The following is a 21,203-nucleotide window of genomic DNA, read 5'->3' as shown; positions in this document are numbered from 1 at the left end:
TAGCGCGCGCCATGGAGGCGGATGGCTCTGAAGATGTCAACGACTTCCTTAACCGCATCCGTGAGCTGGGCAACAAACGCGACAGGGAGGACGAAGAGCGCACTAGAAAACTAGAAGAAGAGATCATTCAAGGCCGGAGAGAGAGAGAGGCTAGGAGAGCGGGTAAATTTGAATCATTCCTATTTTCCATCCGCATCTATCTAGTGCACCGAGTTTGCGGCTGTATTTACTAGGCGCAGACCGATTAAATATCCCGGTGTTGAGGAGATACATTAAAAAAAGTCAACAACACAACATTTTTCTGGTCTCCCGGCTAACATATTCCATGTTTCTATGTCAACACAGAGCGTGCCCGATCCCTATCTCCAACTAAGGACTCTCCTGGCCCCTATGGTAGCCCCTCATTGGCAGGAAGCGTTTCTCACTCCTCTCCCGTACGCGCACAATCAATTGAACCCCCGTTGGCCCTTCTTCCATCCCCCAAAAGAGAAATATCGGATACCACACCAGCAACTGAAGAGACGGGGAATTCAGATATGGCCAAAGCAGATGATCTGGCTCGTCATTCTGCCAGATTATCGACCTCTTCGCGCCCTTCCTCACGAGGGCTGACTTGGCAGCAGCGTCCTGGCTCTCGGGATCTTGATGCTGGTATTGTCCCTTTTCCAACTTTCCCTTCGCCCAAATCTGCAGTCGAAACGCGTCTGGAGTCTACTTCCACACTTGACGCTGATTCGACTCCGCCCCGATCTCACATCGCCCAGTCTCTTGCTTCGAAGGATCCCACCTGGTTCCGACAGACATCTGATCGCGGAATTGGATCGCCTGCATATAGACGCGCCCAAGATAGCTCAGTGTCGGATGTTGCTATGTTGAGCGGGAACATTAGATTGCCCGGTTTTAGCAGAGACCCGACGGTAGACTCTGAAAAGGTAATAAACAACGATCATACTACTGATCGGTCAGGGTCTCCGTCCAGAGCCAGTTCTACATATGCTACCGGCAGCTCGGGAAACAGGTACTCTAGCGTATCTTCTGTTGCCACGGCTGGGGGATTAGGTTCTCCGGTTCCTCTGTCCAATTCCCAGAGAATAGAGTCGCGCGCGTCTTTCACTGCTAATGACCCTCACCCAGCCGACCGGTTTGCAATGTCCCCGTCTCAAGGTCGAATTGCTGCGGATCGATCATCTTCTCCAACGAAAGGCTTAGGTGGGTTCGTGCAAAGTGCTATGATGAAACGTTCTGATAGCGTTTCAAAGAGATGGAGCAACCAACAAACTGGGCGAGGTACTGCAGTCCCCAAGCCAGGCTACCAGACGCCACCGAGCAGTCTATTCAGAGAAGCAAGTGGTGAAACCTCTCACATCTCTAGTCCGCGCCCCGGCTCTAGCCATACCGAAACAACAATTGTTCGCCAGCATACGGAGGGAGAGCTTGAACCATCGAAATCACCTAACGATGTCGCCCTGAAGCAATCGCTTCCATCCAGGCCCTTGTCGCGATCTGATTCAATTAGTAATGTGGGAGACAGACCGTCAGATCTTCCTGTCAGCCCATCAAAAACAATGGATTCTCGGCGATGGAGCCCAACGAAAGCTACCTGGCTAGAGAGTGCTTTAAACAAACCCGATTCTCCAAAACTCAAGCCGCAGTTCCAGGAGGAACCTGAATGGAAGAAGGGATTAAATAATAGACTGAGACAAAGCAAGGCTAGTGCCGATCTAGGAAGACCTGGCTCTCCAAAATTCTCATTGCAAAAGGAGAACCAACCTCCGGCGGGGATCTCAACCCAATCTTTGAGAGAGTCTGAGAATCGGGACTCCGCAAACACAGTTAAATCAAGCCACCCAAAGCTTCGTAGCGCTCTTCTGTCTGATAATGAAGTTCTGCGCATTGACACAATGGCTAGCGTGGCACAGACTTCTGAATATCCCAAAAAGCTTGATGACCTGAAGTCAAGACCTATAGCTTCTCCCAGGCAAATGGCTGACAGTCCAGCTTCACCGTCACCCATAGGTTCCCAAAAAGGACTGGGATCCATAACAAAATCGCCGGTTGATGGGATTTCACCGCAATTGAAGCCTTCCACCCCACCCTTAAATAACTTCAGAGCAAACTTGCGGCGTCGCGAAATAACCGATGGAGCTTCCAACAAAGATGAGCCTGAATTCAAAAATGTTTTCGGGAAGCTAAGGAAGACCGAAACGAAAAACTATGTCGCCCCCGATCTATTAAAAGACAACATCTTAAGGGGCAAAGCCGGTCTGAATGCAACGGGAGGACCGAAAAAGTCCGATAAAATAGACGAATTCAAGGAAAGCATTCTTAAACAGAAAGAGGCAATGAAAACCGGTGGAGGTTCGATCCGACGCCCAACTATTGGAGATAAAGGGGCTATTTCACCAGACAAACCATCGCCTGAAATCCCGGAGGCCATTACGAAGCAGAGAACTATGACTAAGTCTGGACCTGCAGTCACTAGTCTTTTGGGGAATGGCAGGCACTTGAAGCCAGTTGAACTTCCCAGAACCGTAGGCGTTCAAAGAGAAATAAAGCAGTCAGAGGCAGCTGGGTCTGATGTTCAGGACCCTGAACTCGAGGCTATCCCGTCAAGAACTTCATCGATTCATGGCCCAGAAGGTGAAGCCTCCGACATAGTTACGTATGCACGGAATTTGCCATCTGATAAACTCGCTGATATCCCCGCAAAACCGGATCAACAACCTGATGTTTCCTTACAACAATCGGCGGCGAAATTGCATAACAATCGAGAGATTCCTGAGCAGTCTTCAAAACTGGCCGGTATTGCGTCGAAATATGACCGTAGCTCCATTCAAGCACCACCCAATGGTCCACGTGCACGTTCTGGTACAGGAAAGCTTGCGGACAGGTTGAATCCTGCCCTGGCAGGTCTTTTATCCCGCGGACCGCCTTCTAGTAGCGGGCCATCCAGCGGTTCGAATGATGAATCATCACGACCAATGCCATCTCAGTCTGAGCTGTCTGAGTCAATCTTACCAGCAAAATTGACGCACACGACAAAAGGACGAGCAAAGGGACCCAAAAGGAGGTTACCACAATCTGGAAACTCCAATCAGAAACCACAGAAGAATGAGCACAAAACACCCTTAAAAGTGGAATTAACGACGTCATGGTCATTGCGTGATACCAATCCTAGTGATGATAAATTAAGCCAGGATACGTCGCCTACTAAAGAAGATGTGAGGTCGTTGCTTAAAGGGCTTCCGCCAAGCAAGAAGGAGTCTGTTACGGCTAATGCGCCATTCGCACCAAACGGACTACAAAGGAAAGACAAGCCACCAGTGTCTTCGAAGTCTCCTGATCTGAGACAGTTCACCCCTACTTATAATGGTCCTAGAAGAAACGATTCAGAATACGATGGGACTGATACAAAGTTGGAATTACTTTCTTCGAAGAAATACGCACAAATTGACACTCTCCCTCCCACTCCAATTGCACGAAGAAGCACCTCCAACGAGAGTTTCAAGTCTGATGGAAAGCCGAGTCCTCCTCTAAAACCTACTACGATTTCAACAACGAATAGCTCTTTATCTCAAAAGAGCCTTCCTCCGTTCCCGCAAGAACGCATTAACTCCCCTCCTGTACCTCCCAAAGCAACCAGCCCGACTCTCAACAAACAACAATCACCCTCGATAGGCCCCAATACATCTCCATTTCCTGAGTCTAAAGAGGCAATTAATATCTTTTCAAGTTTTTTTGATACTACCAACAGAAGCTAGTGATAACGTGAGGTCGACCCTCAGTCGATATTAATGTCACAACCCAGATGTATATCCCAAAATTAACACAATATCGAAACAAATATGGGAGATCACTGGCGACGGCAAGAGGAAGGATCTCCCAGCTAACCCAAGGCTATATACTGTTTGAACAAAGCATGTATCTATGCGTACATGTTTTCGAAGAAGCGGGCGGGCCTAAAACCACTCAGGTTCATCTTTGGTGCGGTGATGAAGTAGCCGAGGCAGCTATTGAAGATGCACAACTTTTTGCTCGCAAGGTTGCCCGGGAAAATAGCTGTAAGCTCGAGCTCGTCAAGCAAGGGAAGGAGGCACCAACTCTCATCCAGGCTCTTGGCGGCATTATCATCACACGCCGTGGCTCGGGGAGCCGCGCTAATTCCTCGTCAATGTATATGCTCTGTGGCCGCCGACATATGGGTCAAATTGCGTTTGATGAAGTTGATCTGACCTCGAAAAGCCTATGCTCCGGTTATCCGTACCTAATCTCCGCTAAATTTGGCAAACTGTACCTCTGGCAAGGTCGCGGAAGCACAGCTGATGAACTAGGCTGCGCCAGACTTATCGGCATGGACCTAGGCTTAACGGGTGAGATCGAGGAAGTCATTGAAGGAAAGGAACCGCCGGGATTCTTCGAGACCTTTCCGGACACTTTCCAACCGACCCCAGCCCAAACTGCAGATCATTGGAAATTGAAACCCACCAATGGGAAATATTGTTGTCGACTCTACCGCGTCGACCGTGAACTTGGACAAAGATTTGGATCTGGCTTTTGGGGTCGTCGCGGGACCACCTCGCCTGTCACAAGGCCGAATGATGTTGTGCAGGAAATCGAGCCGTTTTGCCAGCGCGATCTCGACCCCAATCATATACACATCTTGGATACTTTCTTCGAGATTTTTGTGTAAGTAGAATTTCATTTTCCTGGACTCTGCAACTTTTGTACTTATGAATAAATGTACATGTGTATACAAACACATGCGCTATAAATACTAATTCACTCTTTCATAGCATTGTCGGTGATCGAGCAAACGCGCGCTCCGCAGAGTTCGCCTCCGCGCTGATATTCGCCCAGGAATACGGCATTATGGCTGTCTCTTTGCAAGACCGACCATTCCTGCCCAAAAGCAGTGTCGTGATATACGGTCTTTCAGAAGAATGCAAGCGGGCATTCAGGAAGTGGGACGACCGGGGCGTTTTATCTCCAAGAAAGACGCCAAGTGTTATCCCGCTCAACGCTGCTATTGAGGCTATTCGGTGATTTCCTTCTTTCATAACGCCTTTTACAGAGTTGTGGGAGCTTTCTCCTGCTCATTTAGCTTGTTTCTTCTTTTGCGGAGTTTTTCTTTTTCTTTTTTTATTTAACAATTCTCTTGTCTTAATTCCTAATGTTTGGCCATAGCGAAAGGTATTGTGCCCTCGATTTTGATGTGATGCTACTGCTGCATTGATTTTCCAGTATATTTCTCGTCTCATTTTTGCGTTTATTATTGGCTGGCTATTTCTTTCTATACAGTCTATGGACGGTAGTTATCTGGCCATCGATCCCAGCTCTTTCAGACAGTTAGAACGGATGCATATGGTGTTGCTGAAGGTGCAAGGGCGGACTTGAGGCTCCGGTTGAGGAGTTGTTTCTTCCTCTACTGTAAGAATTAAGACACGGCTTATATGCGTATAACATGTATCTGCCAACCGCATTATTAGCTATAGACTGTGCTCCTGGACGTGGCATAGAGGCTCTGGAGTTTCTGAGAAATGTAGGTTCGATCAAGTTTTTCCAGGCTAAACATCATTATTAGGTAGCTATAGTACAAGGCCATGGTGGAGGTAAAAGAAATAAGAATTAGCAAGAAAGAAGACGAAATTTGAGCTATCACGTCTCTTATTTTGCCCTTTTGCCCAGCTGTGTTTCTCATATTATATAATATGGAGCTTCCAAGCCTCTTCTTTGTTGCTAGCCCAAACTTAGCTTCCGCAACCTTCTGAAGCAAAGAGTTGGCCGAACGCTTTTACCCCCGCGATCACATCTGGATATCGAGTGCTCGAAAATTTGCCGGACGAAGTGCGCATATTCCATTCCAGGGCCACCATGAACTGCTACACGCACGTTGATACAGCTTCAATCTCTCCGTCGAAGACAATGCGCTGACTGAAGCAGCGAGTCTCCAGCAATCACGATCTGATCACCCCACACGGTATAATAGCACAGGCAACCCGACCCTACAAGCCACACAGGATACATATATGTCATTCTTATCACTATATGATATCCCCGATCCGTTTTGCTAGGCCGACTGGCAATACGTTGATCTAACAGCCATGTCCAACATGGAACCCCACATCGCCCACGAACTTTCAAAACTTGACCCCGCCATCCCCTTCAGGGCGTCCTCCTCCCATCTGCACCACACCTGGGCCAAAACCTTCTACTGGCGCCCGGAACTCTTTATACAACCCGAGTCAGTCGCAGAGCTTCAAAAGGTTGTCACTCTCGCCCGCCGTTGTCGCCGCCGTCTTGTTACAGTCGGGAGCACCCACTCCCCATCAGACCTCACCTGCACCTCCGCCTGGCTCATCAATCTCGACAACTTTCGTCGTATCCTCTCCTTCTCGCAAGAAACAGGGATAGTGACTGTCGAGGCGGGCATACGGCTGCGCAGCCTTGGTGTGGAGTTGGAGAAATATGGCCTGACGCTGCCGAATCTGGGTAGTATTGACGAGCAGAGTATTGCTGGCGTGATCTCAACGGGGACGCATGGAAGTTCATTGAGATACGGACTGCTGTCACAGTCCGTGCTGGCCTTGAGTATTCTCCTGGCCAATGGACAGGTGGTCCGCTGTAGTGCTGAGAGTAATATAGAGCTGTTCCGCGCCGCCCTCGTTTCACTGGGTGCCATTGGCATTATTACGGAAATGACACTACAGACTGTACCAAGCTTTAAAATCGCATGGCAGCAATCTGTACAGAACCTGCCACAAATACTAGAATTGTGGGACAGCGGTCTCTGGACTTCTTCGGAGTATGTGCGCGTTTGGTGGCTGCCATACTGGAAGCGAGCTATCATCTGGCGCGCGGATAAAACCGATCTACCCCTCTGCGCACCGCCAGCTAACTTCTACGGTGGCCGTGTTGGTAATTTTATTTACCACAATTTATTATATCTCTCCAATTATGTCCCGCGTATTCTTCCCTGGGTCGAGTGGTTCGTCTTCGGTATGCAATACGGTTTTAGGCCAGGTAAACTCATCACTTCAGCAGTGGAGCCTGGTCGGACAGGTTTGCTCATGAACTGCCTCTACTCTCAGTTCGTCAATGAGTGGGCACTACCATTGGAAAAAGGACCGGAAGCTATCACTCGACTTTCTGCCTGGCTAAATGGTGACGCGGCTACCGCCAGGATCCCATTCAGTTCCAAGGATGTCTGGGTGCATGCGCCCATCGAAGTCCGCGTCTCAGATACATCCAAGACCAATACGCCGCGCCCCTATCTGGACCCAACCTGCGCAACGGGACCCACGCTATTTCTCAATGCGACTTTATACCGCCCGCACTTGCGCGATCCTCCCTGCTTGGCTAGGTACTATGAGGCGTTCGAATGGTTAATGCGCGAGATGGGCGGACGCCCACATTGGGCCAAGAATTTCAGCTCCAGCACGGGACAGAAGGAAATAAGCCATATGTACGGACGCGATCTAGAAAAGTGGTTGATAGCCCGCAAGTCGGCTGACCCCGATGGTATGTTCTTGGGTGAATGGCATCTGCGGAATTTGTTTGCCGCCCCGACCAATGACGTAGATGATCAGGATGGGGGATACTCATTTCCTCTCGCGGAGCGCGAAAAGTCACGGCGGAAACTTATGAATCTTCGTGGTGTTGGGGATGCTCTGGAATATATCGGTGACAGGAGGTGGGTGGATGATTGTTCATCTACGACAAGGCCTGGCAGTGGCCTCCGGGAACAAATTAAGGGGACCTTGCTTCCTAAGGAGAGAAATCATAACGAGGTCCAGCTTGATCCCCCAAGCCCGCCGACAACAGTGGCGAGTGAGGAGAGCTTTCATCATCTTGCTCACGGGGAAGCTAGTGTCATGCTCGAGAAGAGATAGCGATTAACCGTTTCACCACCCTTCTACCAGTTTGGCAATATAACCGAGGTGTATTTTGTTTGGGAAGGCATCGTGCCGTTGATAGTCAGGTTCCACCGATGCGCCGTGCCATATAATCTTCTTCACCACACCTTTATGCCCAGCTTTCTCAATGATTTTCTCCTTTTATTTAATATATTATATTTCTTTCCTATGTTCTAGCTAGTTGAGCACTCACCAGGGAGGAAAAACCTTTTACAATTTCAAATTCCAACCCATATTCTTACAATTTACAAACATGAATCATTGTAAACTGAAAAGTGGTATTGAAAACCAATGAATCCGCGCCGTTTCCAATCTTCTCTCAGCTATCGAATAGCCTCTCCACCTTCCATCTGTCCTCTTATGCCATTCTTCCGACGGGTGAACATCCTAGATAGCGAATATAAATGTTGACGTGGACGGTGCCAACAGGTCCAGCTGTTTTTTCTCCGTTTAAGCTGACGCCGAGTTGGGCATCGAGACCGAAAAGACTTACTAATGTGCGTGTGGGTGATCGGAGCGGATTTTCTTCTTTCAATATAAGGGAGGGAATGGATAATGACCTGCTGCCAAATTTTTACTTTTTTAAGTTCCGCTCACTAGGTGTTTAGCCCCGTCCGTTGTTTTCGTTTCTAACCCTAGGGGCCCCTTTAGTCGTGTAGCGGTCTATAAATGGAACATTGTGACGCAATGGCAATTCCATCTGATGAACTATGATAATCCGTTCTCCATAACTTATTCGATTGTTTCATCTTTGCACGAATTGTGGAACCAGCGACAACACCCACGTTTAGCAAACTGCTGCAACCTCTTGTCCTATCAGGCGCCCGTCCCTGCATTGCTGGTCTTCCGATTTTGTTTTTCATTAATAAATCCCCAGTGCGTATCGACAAAGTGCCAGTTTCTAAACACATAGAAGTGATCGTGTTTGCCATGGCGTAGCTGGGCCCAATGAAATCAGGCCACTTTGATTCCAAGCCTCGCGTCTGTTTTTTTAAACTGCAGCTCTGGCTCCATGACATCCCGAAAACTTGCGAACATTGGACTGTGCCGAAACCGAAAGGTGCCAAAGAAAAGAAATATAAAAAAGAAAATAAAATGGCAAACAAGGACAAAATAAAACAAATGCCCACATGGTTGGTGGATAGCAAGTGTGGACTTTAGCTTCGCGAGGGTCACAGAGAGAAAGGTGGTTCGACAGCCGATGGATAGTTAAGGATGCCTGGTCGATCATAGCGTTTGCATCGGCGCCTCTTCAATAGCCGTCTCTCGTATCTCATGATGCCCATGGTTTGTTCATCCATCGTGTCTTCACCTTTCCACCCTTCCCCTCAAATACGTTGCAGTTTAAAAGTCATGTTCGCTTTGTTTTTGCCCAGACATGCAACCCTGTATGCAGCACAATGAAGCAAGCCATTAGCTTTTGGTTCAGACTGAAAATTAACATTGTTACACGACTGCAAAACATATACTGCGAGACATCACTAAGCATATCATCAATTGATCACCACAGAGAGGCAACAGGACAGCGGGAGGTCCTGTAGGGTTAGGTTTGTTGGGAACCAGTAGGAGAGCTACCGAAACGAAAACAGGATAAAAATTTTAGAATTGCACAATAAACCCGAGCCTTTGCTTTCCTTGGAGGCTCCAATCGTATACACAAGACAAAACCGCGGGCCGCCCGCGGGGTAATGCGTTTAATGAACGCTTTTGCACTGTGTCAACCGCACCACCTCAAGCTCTCTACCGTGCAGGGCTCATATTTTTGGAATTTCCTAGGAATGTCACTAAAACTCGGTTATCTCTGGAGGAAACAGTTCACAATGAAAGTTCAGTCTAGTTGGACCATGCAAACCTTAGATTTGTAGATTGATTTGATTTCCCGGGCCTGCCTTAGAACTTGCGGCTTTGGGAAATGCGAGTATAACATACAAAAAAGAGCCCATGGCCACGACTTGCGGCCTCACATGGATAACAGTACTGGGTGACATCCCCGACATATGCATACTAAATTAGTAGGCAGGCCGTATTGTTGTTCATATTAGCTCTCGGCTATTCTGATCCCTCGCGCATTGGTCGCAAGCAAGGGGGAAAGGAGAGGGGCGGGGAAGAAAAAAAGAAATAAAATCCAACGCGCACTTCAGAGGCTTCCCGAGTGTTCACCCTGTTTTGTACCGATATCGCGCAGGGATTCGGGTATCCTGCCAAGGGTACTTAGAAAGCGAACAAGGCGGCATGAACTGTTGTAAAAGGGCGCCACGGAGGGACACGGAAACATAATCTGCCCAGGCTGCGTGGTTGATGAAAGAACTAACAGTCCTATCCTATCGATCTGTTGAGCGTTGTGTTTATATGATGACATCCAGCAACCTGGCCGAAGACCATTTCCTTGTAGTTTATGCAACTAGCCGCTCTCAGAACGACAGCAGATACTTTCTTGTCAGCCCTAATGAATCTCATTCGAGAAGACCAAATTTGAGAGGCTAAGTAGGGCGTTAACGCCGTTTCTGTTCTTGGACATTCACATCGATCAACAGCACGTCTTGGGGGTGGAATGGTTACTCCCGCTGCAGCAGAACGAAGACATCAGCACATACATGCAGCGTGCTCGTTGATTTGCAGGTGTGAATCTCAATTAGATGTCGTATCCCCGATTGCAGCATTTTGGTGCCAACCACATCCTGGGCTTCCTGTACGATGCTGCTGCTGCAACTCCAGATGCCGCCATCGATATATTGCCGTATACCTGTCATCGCGCTTTGTCGACGAGTGGAAAATTGAGAAAGGAGACCGTTAGACGAGGATACCATGTGACCGGGGGAGTTGATCCTCCAAAACCGTCTTGGTTTGTAGAGAATTTATCAATCACCGTGAGTGGAACTAAGCCATGCAATTTTGCTGTTTGAAGAACTCATACGCCAGATCAAGAACAGTGTGGTCCCTTTAGCCACAGAGCTTTTCGGCCTCTCACTTTGAAAAGATGGTGAATGCTGGCAGTACCCGATTACATATTTACAAATATGCGCGCATACCGACCGGTGTTCAAACGCCTGAGGCCCTCTTTCGGATGATTTGTCGTGTACCACCGCTTCCATGACGACTCATATGGTTTTCGGGGGTGATATCTGCAGGATTCAGATGACCAGATTTATGCAGATAGATCAGAGAAACACAGTGATAGATGGGAGAAACCACTGTAGGCTGATCCAACCTGCAGCAAGTTGAGGACCCTTTTGGACCAAACTTCACACAGGAAGCTAAGGGCAATTTCGGGTATTCAGAATATGCGCATCTATTGGGGCATGTGTGAAATATCCGTCTGGTTCAAAAGGGTGCGGTGTTCTGCCTGCCTATCACCTTTGATTCAATGTTTCGTGTTAAAAATCTCTGTGCCTATCGATTGAAGTTTAACCCCAAATCCCCTTGTCTGCTTGACCATAGATGATCAGATTACCTAGCACGACAGGCTGCATTGATCGTGTTCCATAGGATGCCTTGAATCATTGCAAGGCAGCCAAGATGGGACCACACCATGAGCACCTGCTAATCCTCGAAGGTTGATGCCCAAACGTTGACCCTAGCACCCTGCAGAGAGATAAAATTCGCCCAATAACTCCGATTTTGTCGATAATCTAGCTTTATTGCCCCGCTTCTCTTTTGGGGGGCCTTTGGTATTCCATCTTCATACCCCACTCAAAGCCTTGGGTGTAAGTCACGCTGAGACAGAAGCATCATGGCATTAGACCACGACCTTTAGCACCTTATGAATGGCGCGCTAATTCAAATTTCCCTGTGCTGCTTCGAATAAAACGGGCGCCTTGGTGGGGTGAGAAACGAAATGTGGAAAGGATAATTCCTGACATCAAATATTCCGATAGCATCACAATCGGAGCTGTTTCCACGTCACAACATTGTACTGTACTATAAGTAAGAAGAGGAAGTGGTGTGGTTAAGAAAGGGAGGGTTGGATGCAAAAAGGAGAACTTGAGCCTCGTCACTCACTGTAATCGCTGTCACCGCTTTCCTATATCTTATGTTCCTTTCTCCCGCAAATCCACCATTTCTGCAAGGTCTCGCTGGCACGGCTTCAGTTCTCTTAGCATCGCCCTTATATCTCGTTTGTACTCGCACCTTATTCCTCAAAACAGAACGCCTCAATGCCGCAACCACCCCCGCTTTTTCCGAAACTCCATGTTTCAACCAACGTTTCGGAGCCTCCCTCCGCTACCAGTACGATGGCAGCATTTTCAAAGTTCGGCTCATCTCAGCATCTTGTTGAAGGCGGGACACAGCATCAAATATTTAGGGCCAAACGGAAACACGTTCTCAAGGCTTGCGACCGCTGCAGGGTAAAGAAGACAAAGGTCCAGTCATACGACGTCACTATCCTTCTTTTTTGGTTGTTTCCAGGCCATTGAGCTCATAATTTTCTCCAGTGCGACGGAAACCAACCGTGTTACCGCTGTGCGACGTACAACCATCCATGCCTCTTTCGTGAGCGAAAGGCGACACAAACAAAGGCATATTCAAGAGGGTGAGAACTTATATTCCTCTTTCGCGCCGTTTGCTCTCTCATCAATGGAGGAATAACATATCTGTTTTTCTCTTTTTGTTTTGCCGTTCCTACCACAGCTTTGTCGAAATGCTCGAGTCGCATCACGAATTGGTAGTGAAGGCACTGCAACAGCTGTACACCCACTGCGTAAACAATGAGTGTTTCCCGGGGGACCCGATCGATCTTGTGGATGGCAATCCATGCACCCATGCAATTCTGGATCGACTAGGATTGATCAAACAAGCTGAAGAAGCCCGGGAGAAGGTAGAGGAGGAGAGTTCATCTCAGGCGTTGTGCTGGAAAAGTCTCCCGAAATCGTCTGGCTCTGCTGTAACGGATGCGTTGTCCCCAGAGCCTGTTAGTTCCCTTGAATTATCTCCTTCAAGTAAGAGCGTTTCTATATCTCCACCTGAACTCGAATGCGCGAAAAGTGATCCGTCGACACGTGGACAGAATGTCCCATGCCCCTTTTATCATGGTAGTGCAGCCGTATGGCCATTTCAAGCGCCTGACGTGGAATTCAACCATTCATATTCATCTACTTTCGGCACGGAAGCTGAACGTATCATTATTGAGCCAAGTGGTATCCAAACTTATCTCAGCATTGAAACCGCAAATTCATTCACACCAACAGGAGTACGTCCTGTTGGATTATCGAGATCGGGTCTGCAAATGGATGGTACATATATGTGTCCTCATCTCAATGTACCAGGCCTGTACCATGGGCAGCACGATACCAGCGATATACAGCCGCAGCATTCATGGATCCTTGGAAATTGGAATCGATGATAGGATACTGGCCAATGTCATCTGGGATTGTCCTAAGGGAATAATCAAAATTCTATCTGGGATACGTGCGGAACATCGCGCAGCAAAGCGTGGTAAAACTCCCGAGGCCTTCTGAATATGTGGGGTGACGAACGGACTTTCTCTCTATTTCTCTGTGAACAAATTGATTAAGTATGTTTCTATTATCCTTTCTAGTTTTGCTCTACCAGTTCCAGACACGCCGGTCGTTTATAGATATTCAACAGGAGGGAGAATTTATGGGGATTCTCATACCGTGGATTCACTTTTCGCTTTACGAATGCATCTAGCCGCCCGACCGTCACACGAAATCCGAACCTTGAAAGGAAACAGATCCTCCATCGTGGCTAGATTTGGGTGCGTAGAAGACGACTGCGCAAGAGGGGGGCGGCAAACCCACGCGAGAGATATTCCATTCATCAGACGAGAACATAAACCAGATCTCATGGTATGCATTTGGGAGTTCTGTGGCATCCTGTATACCTTTCTTCATTTGCCCCACAGCCACGTTACAGCAGATTCATTTTCTCTCTTGCCACAACATTGAAATTGGTTCCAATATATTTTCTCATATTCAACATTTTGGTAACATTGCATATTGAATAGATGAAGGGAATGCATCCGGCGAATGCATTGGCGTTTCTTCTTAGTGATGAGGATGAGATGAGGATCTTATATCGCCCAAGCAGTAGCCGCTCTCGGGGTGTAACACGGATGTCAGCTCGCTATACATACATGCATGCATGCATGCATACATATATATATATATATATATATATATTTCATGTCTTATGTGCCTGCACAAAAGCACTCCTATATGTACCTGAAACTCTACCAATGGGGAAAAGGGCGTAGGTGTCGAGGCCGAGACAAGGAGAGAAATGTGGAATACATGGAGAAATTGATGCGCCTGGTCCTGTTTTGTCAGGAGAGGCGGATAAACGTAGAAAGGAGGATATATAACCTCGACGGCGGTGGGATATTTTATAAAACTCCGGCTTCAAAAGTGGCGGAACGATAACCACAGGTCGTACGCAAAGTTATCGCGGGATGGGATGTTGTTTGCGCCAAGCCCAATGCAAATCGACTTCCAATTCCACCAACGGACTGAAGTTGAGGGAGAGTGAGAAAATTCTTGAAAAATATAAGAGGAGGATCCGAGTCTGAGACAAGTGAATTGGAACTGAGGTCAAAATTGAGTTTGTGTTGATGCCAATACCGATCATCAAGCAAATGATATAAATCATGTAAACCAGACCTGAACCCCACTTAGTTAGATAAAAAAAATAATAATAAATAAAAGAAAAGGATTTCTAAAACGAAAAAACCCCAGGTTTGAGTTCGTAATCTGAGAACTGATCTGCAGCAACATAACCAGGTTTGCTTCTTCACTCGCGAGCAAAGTAACCGGAACCTCAAGGAACTCAAAATTTGTGTGGGCTTTTGCGGGCTTGCATTTATTTGGGATTCGCACTTGATGGTTGTATCCGCTACATCCAGCCTAGGAATCTTGGTTGAGCTTTAGCTCCTCTGTGCTGGCGCTAGCTCGTAGTTGATGTTTCCTTAGTCTCCTCCGTCCGGATTTCAACAGGATGTTTGTAGTTTGCTTTTAACGGTAGCGTTTTACTTTTCGGTTCTGATAAACCCGACGTTTTACGATAAAAAAAGTGGATAAATTCCCGGAAGTAAACAAAATTTCGGCAGAACTTCACAGGTAGGATAAAAGGTATTGATATCAAAGGGGCCCGCCGGATTACCAAGGAGAGCAACAAGATTGGAAATTTGCTTTAATTTTGTGTGAATTTGGTACATATCGTTATTGGTATGCATTTTCTTAAGTGAATAACGTAGCATTAGAAAATATCTTTTGGGCGAAGCTCATATCTTTGCCTTCGCTGTTTCTGCCGGAAAAAGAATCATGTCTACAAGCATAATAGCATATTTAGGCTAATTTCACAAACTTCCAAACTTGTAGAGGTCAATATACTTGGCTGATACTCTTTTGGGCCGCTGAGGCAATCGGGAACACTGTCCAACAATGGCAACTTTCATCCATATGCTAGACTCTCCAATGCTTGAACAAACCACAAATAAGGAAAACTAGAAAATAAACCAGTGGCGGAAATTCATTACGAAAGCCCTCTATCGCCGTAGGTCCCAAGGATTCAACTGTAGTACCTGAATTCAAAATGAATGATTCAAAACTGAACTGATTGCTTGATATTGTCACTATTCTATTCCTTAGTTACGAAAAAGGAAAAAAAAAAAAAAAAAAAGGAAACTCATCTGGAGGAACAAACAAATAATATAGAGGTAGGCAATGAGCAAGGAGGGAATGCTCCTAGAAGGCTTGATAGCAATAACCTCTTGTTATATGCAAGGGGATTTGTTGGGGGTTTGGATTGGTTCGTCCCCTTCTGCCAGTGACCTAACATGCCAAGGCCCCCAAATAACCACATACAGTTTTCGTATCGCCAGCTACCTCCACCACCCATATAAACGAGGTAACTTTCTGTAATATTACGTACAATAAATATATCAGCTGCTTTCTGGAGACTTCAGATAGCCCCTATTCTTTACCCCTGAATTATCTGCATGCCTGTCTACCTATCCACCTCCCTACCTACCACCCAACCTGCCTGCTCAATAACCAGTCAATCTCTATGAGAATAAACATCACCATCTGGCTACACCTATCTATCAATGCTAGCTTACTGGCACACTACCTACCTGGCTTCCTACCTGCCTATCTCTTTACTCATCTGCTTGAATGGATGATATCCACCGACGATATCTATTGATGACATCCATTAATGAATTCCAGCGATAATATCTAGCAATGATATCTATCGCCCGCGCGATCCCCTTTACTACGTGATACCTAGGCAGCAGTTACTTGAGCACACGATCAAAAATTTAGAAACAGAAATTCAACAATCCAGAATTCAAACATCTTCCATGAGAAAACAAAACAAAACAATGCAAGGCGTAACGAGCGTGAACGGTGGAATAGAGGAACGACAGCTATGGCCAAGCAATAAAGAGCAACGCAAAACTCGAGAAACCCACATCCAACGAAGTGATGATATCATATCAGAAAATAGAGTCCATCCCCAGAACACCCTGTCAATTTCTAAAATTTCAAAAACGGGTTCTACCCTTGAGATGTTCTTCTGTGTCCAGAGCGACCTGGGTCCTTTTTTTTTTTTTTTTTTTTTTTTTAACACTTCTACCGCCCCCTGTGGCAGGCCCTTGGCCTGGACTTTCCCCCAACTATGGGGTATTCGACGGCTGTGACGGAATTATTGGAAACCCCCAAGGATTAGTCGTAGGGAGAGGCGCTAGGGTCGATGGGGCAAGGGCTAGTGGTTGCTCACCGGGAGCCGGGGGTGCTGTCGTAGCAGTTGCACCGGCAGGCCATCGGGTTCTGTTCTTGTATACTGCTGAATGTTCGTCCTTGTCGATCGTTGGGTTACTCCATACAACTTGTTGTTTTGGTACATATTTCTTGGTATTCTCATCGAGATAGATGTGGACAGAGTGCGCCCACACTGGGCCTGGCCCAGCACGATTAGTGAGTTTACCAAAGCGCACAGAAATATGATAAGAGGTATCTGGTGGTCTGGCGGTTTTCGATGTTCGAGTCTTGTGACCGCCCTTTCTAGAACAAAGACAAAAACACAGGATAAGAGTATAATCAACAGGTTAGTTTGTGGGATGATAACATACAGAACAATACAGTAATCTGGTAGAAGGGTCTTGAAGGTTTCCCCTTTTTGAAACTCCATCACATCCTGGGGGTTCTTAATATAGTCCCTGATGCACTGGACCACTGTTTCCACACTCTCATTAATAGGTCTGTGGTGCCACTCGATTCGAAGATGCTTTTCAACCCCTGAACACCGGTATCGCATCGAATAGACCGGCCAGTTAGCTTTGTCCCTGTTTGAAAGCATCTTAAATTGGTGGAGGATCACAGTTTGAATGAGGGGAGGTGCTAAGAGGTCTGACAGCCAACGGGCTATAGGTTAAGGTGTATATTGGGGGAATGTATTGATGGAGCTGTAGAAATGTAATGCTGTTAAAGGGCAATTTTCTTGTGGATCAGGATAATTGATGAAGGGAATTAAAACTGGAGGTTGTGATAAATTATATACAACCCCAAGCCAGGGTTCGCCCTTTTATTCTCTGTTTCACATTAATTCTCCCATCTCTTCTGAATGATTACAGCTAACGGAGTTTGGGCAAACTGAGTGATTTTTGAGTATAATTGTTTGAAGCTGGATGTTATAGAAGACTGTGTCGGAACTGGATAATGTCCGAATATTGTCCCAAATACTGAATATCGATAAAATATTGAATTGATTATTATCACTCCGATAATTACATGATAAGTAGGCAGTATTTATAAGGAAGGATATGCTTGATTATACAAGTGAGGCACTGTTGAGATTCAGCAAGACATTTCTCTAATATGCAGCAAGGCAATTTTGAGAAAAGGTGAAGCAAAATAGACAACAAGGCAGATTATAGCATGATGCCATCTCTGATTCTTGATATATGAGATATCAGCTCCGACAGACTGCTCCTGACTATTTGTGAATTGATGATCAATGGCAATGGAAAGCGTCAAGCAAACTTCACAATTTACAGTGAATCATATATGCTTTGCTAATTAATATTCCATAGAGATATTCAAATATCACAGCAATAAGAACTCAATATTTGAAATTGAAGTCCTTGATGGCTGTTATTTTGAGATTCAGTGGCTCATACCTGGTGCCATATCAGTGCATGAGAACATGTTTATGAATATTAACCATGTTGTAGTGTTAATGATATTCCAGTGATTGAATAACTTGAGAGCTTCTTGGCAAATCAATGAAGAGTGGGATTGAAGTCCTGGAATATGCATGTTAGTATGGAAGGACTGGTTGCTAATTGCCAGCCTGTTTAATGAGCAAGCAAAGAGCAGTGGTGTGTTACACATGAATGAACTTTCTTGAATGCTTTCGTGAAAAAATGATTTGAGTAGTAATTGCTAAGGGTATTCCTTCTGTAAAACAGAAGAGGAATTAATAAAATCTCTGAGTATAGTGATATTTAGATATTTCATTAATTTACTAGAGCTTTTTGCTGATAACAGTGAGAATGATTGAATTTTCTGTTTGTAGCAATTTTGGAGATGATCTAGAAGAATGCTGAGGAACAACACTGGCCCATCGGGAGTGGTTGCCCCACTCCACTACAAGTGACTAACTCTATATAGTTAGTAAATTACGGAAACTTTCAATCTTTTTACTTACATCATTTTCGCGGATCGCTGCCCATATATTAACCATCTCAAAGATTCAAACTCGAGCCCTCAAGAACTTCCTGGTTTAGGATTTTCATCTGTATGCTGCGTCTCATACAACCACCCCAGCAATGGAACCGACATTGCAACCGAAGCAGTATCCCGTAAAGGAACAAGGTACCTCCGCACCTGGTTGGGGTACGACCAATTTTCAGGGTAGCGAATGCGAGTTTCTACGTGATTATACTGACAACGGCCTATGTCCTGTTTTGATTGATGATGTGCTTAGTGGCTCAGACTTGATTGATAAAGGAAAGTCATGTTCCTTTAGGATCATTGGAAAGCTGGGAAGAGGATCTTATTCCACTGTTTGGTTGGGAAGAGACATGTAATTACCCCATGAGCCTTTCTCCTGCTATCACCTCAGCTCATTAAATTAAATCCACTGACACTTGGTATGCTCAGTAATTCTGGTGAATACCTTGCCCTCAAAGTTCTACGACTTGAATATAGCACTCCAGACAACTCTGAGATGAGCATTTTACAGAGACTTGGAAAACTTGAGGTTGCCTTTTTCCACACCCATGTCCCCACACAAGATCAATTCCTCTGTCTTGGTCTAAAGCCACTTGGGTGTACTCTTCGGGAGAGGTTTAATTCTGGAGTTGATGCACCTAGTGATATTCCTTCTCTCACCATATTAGTGAGGACACTCTTGATGAAGGTGCTTGCTTTTCATCAGATGGGAATATGCCATGGTGGTAGGTGGATTTTCACTCTCTGATAACCACTCAATACTGTACAACAAGCATTCATTAACCAAGCAAATTATTTTGCTTAGATATCAGCCCCAATAATATATCCCTAGGGATACATCCTGAAGCTTTTATGGATGAAGCTCTATTTAAGACTTTTCAGTACGATCGAAAATCTTATGTTATACTTCAGAATGTTTCAGATTTGAATACACCACCTCCACGCCCAGGTAATCTGCCTGAGTATATCATTCTCCGTTATGGGACTCCTCTGAAAACAAATGCACAAGATATGTCGCTGGTTGATATAATTGATTTTGGCAAAGGTTTGTCACCATTATTCCAATTGAATATCTGATAGGCATGTCCTTCGCCTATTGTTTCAGCTCCTCTGACCCAACCGATGTAGTAGAATAGTTGTACTAACAAGTGCTTAAACAAGCGTTTGACATGCCTTCAAAATCAAATGTCCTTGGGACAGAAAATTACAGCGCACCAGAGCTGGAGCGTACCGGTGCAAATACTGCGACTGTGAAGTCTGATCTTTGGAGTCTAGGCTGTGTGGTAGGCTAATATATCCCATTAGTTGTGATCATATCTAAGTGAATTTTTTTCCATTTCCCAGTCATGTCTAACTTTATCTAGTTGGCATATGCAACAACCGACTCGCATCTATTTGACATGAAAACCGATCTAACAGATTATCTTGGTATGCTCCCCACACACAGTTTAATACCTGTTCTTCCTGTTTCTGTGTAAAAATCCATTGGGTCTGACCTCAATTGTCACACAGCAGCCGACCACAAAGCACAGCTTTCCTTCATTGAGTCTCATCTTTCGATGAGCCAGCTGAAAGATGAGCCAGAATATTGCCATGCATTTGCACGACTCATACATTCTTTAGTGCAAGTTGACCCGAAAGATCGTGATCCGGAAGCCGCCAAGAAATATCTCAAAGCTCTTGAAGACTGGAGGCCCCGTAATTAGCAGAAATTCCCATTTTATGGTGCTGGGTATTAAAAAGAAGAAAAAACGAGAAAGGGAGGGATCCTCTGTTATCTTACAGCGTGCTGCCATCCACTGAATTTCTTCAGTTTCCTGGATGTTTCATTACAGCATAAAAAGCAAGAATCTTCAAAACAGGACCTGTAACATGACTAGCGTACGCTCTCATATTGCCCATTGAGGAAAAACAGAGGCAGAGAGATAAGGAAATGAGGCGGAAGAGCCGGAATGAAAAATGAGAAGCAAACAAAGATCAGATCAGAACTGGAAAATTTTACAAACCTCTTGACGGTCCTTTACAAGTAGTTAGTGTTCTCAGTAGTATTCTAGAGATAGAGGAAATCTGGTATGGATATTCTAGAGGAGAAGGGGGGTTTTCTAGAAATAAGGTTGCCTTCGTTGAGCCAAAAGTTGCTTTTTAAAACGTTGAAGTAAAATTCCTGTCGGACGTCATTTTCGAGCAACCCGGTCGTTTTGGCGCGGCACTTGCATTGTGGGCCATGATCTGCGATCCGAAAGCATGGTCCCCGGGAATGGCAGGCGATGCAGATCAACGGGCCGTCAAAATTTCGGCCGGAAAAACTTTCGGCGTGAATCTCAATGATCATTGGCCATCTTTCGGTCTCCATCTTTTGGGTGTATTAATAATGTTTGGAGTGGGTGTATTTTAGATTGGATGGAATCACCTAATCTGAACCCCAGCATTTTGAATCCGAATCTATCTCAAAGGTCAATGCTAGAGATACTAGTATCACTGAGCAGATATGTATATCAACCAAACCATTTGTGCCATGTTATAGTTACTGAACAGATCCCAAGTTTTGACCTCAGAGCGCACGCAACAGCAAGACCAAAACGTCAGCTGCGAGCAGTAA

General features: G+C 45.8%; 5 protein-coding genes across 5 annotated transcripts; all 5 read left to right on the top strand.

Moving 5' to 3' along the window:
* Positions 1-11: 11 nt before the first annotated feature.
* Positions 12-3,343, top strand: HCAG_02424 (predicted protein; the record flags this gene model as incomplete). The annotated part of the gene is made up of 4 exons (XM_001542203.1): positions 12-162; positions 346-932; positions 1,260-3,221; positions 3,308-3,343. 4 exons carry the CDS (start codon positions 12-14, stop codon positions 3,341-3,343), a joined length of 2,736 nt encoding a protein of 911 aa, XP_001542253.1.
* Positions 3,344-3,919: 576 nt separating this feature from the next.
* HCAG_02423 (predicted protein) lies at positions 3,920-5,043 on the top strand (the record flags this gene model as incomplete). The annotated part of the gene is made up of 2 exons (XM_001542202.1): positions 3,920-4,686; positions 4,794-5,043. The coding sequence occupies 2 exons, from the start codon at positions 3,920-3,922 to the stop codon at positions 5,041-5,043; spliced, it is 1,017 nt and encodes a 338-aa protein (XP_001542252.1).
* Positions 5,044-6,110: 1,067 nt separating this feature from the next.
* On the top strand, positions 6,111-7,889 carry HCAG_02422 (conserved hypothetical protein; the record flags this gene model as incomplete). The annotated part of the gene is made up of 1 exon (XM_001542201.1): positions 6,111-7,889. The coding sequence occupies one exon, from the start codon at positions 6,111-6,113 to the stop codon at positions 7,887-7,889; it is 1,779 nt and encodes a 592-aa protein (XP_001542251.1).
* A 4,663-nt stretch (positions 7,890-12,552) lies between these two features.
* Positions 12,553-13,369, top strand: HCAG_02421 (predicted protein; the record flags this gene model as incomplete). The annotated part of the gene is made up of 2 exons (XM_001542200.1): positions 12,553-13,101; positions 13,178-13,369. The coding sequence occupies 2 exons, from the start codon at positions 12,553-12,555 to the stop codon at positions 13,367-13,369; spliced, it is 741 nt and encodes a 246-aa protein (XP_001542250.1).
* Positions 13,370-18,699: 5,330 nt separating this feature from the next.
* On the top strand, positions 18,700-20,310 carry HCAG_02420 (predicted protein; the record flags this gene model as incomplete). The annotated part of the gene is made up of 6 exons (XM_001542199.1): positions 18,700-18,956; positions 19,034-19,329; positions 19,410-19,649; positions 19,766-19,887; positions 19,969-20,032; positions 20,228-20,310. The coding sequence occupies 6 exons, from the start codon at positions 18,700-18,702 to the stop codon at positions 20,308-20,310; spliced, it is 1,062 nt and encodes a 353-aa protein (XP_001542249.1).
* Between the last annotated feature and the right edge of the window lie 893 nt (positions 20,311-21,203).

The sequence above is a fragment of the Histoplasma capsulatum genome, genomic scaffold (assembly GCF_000149585.1).
Source record: "Histoplasma capsulatum NAm1 scaffold_2 genomic scaffold, whole genome shotgun sequence".
NCBI lineage: Eukaryota > Fungi > Ascomycota > Eurotiomycetes > Onygenales > Ajellomycetaceae > Histoplasma > Histoplasma mississippiense.
This window is presented reverse-complemented; position numbering and strand designations above follow the sequence as displayed.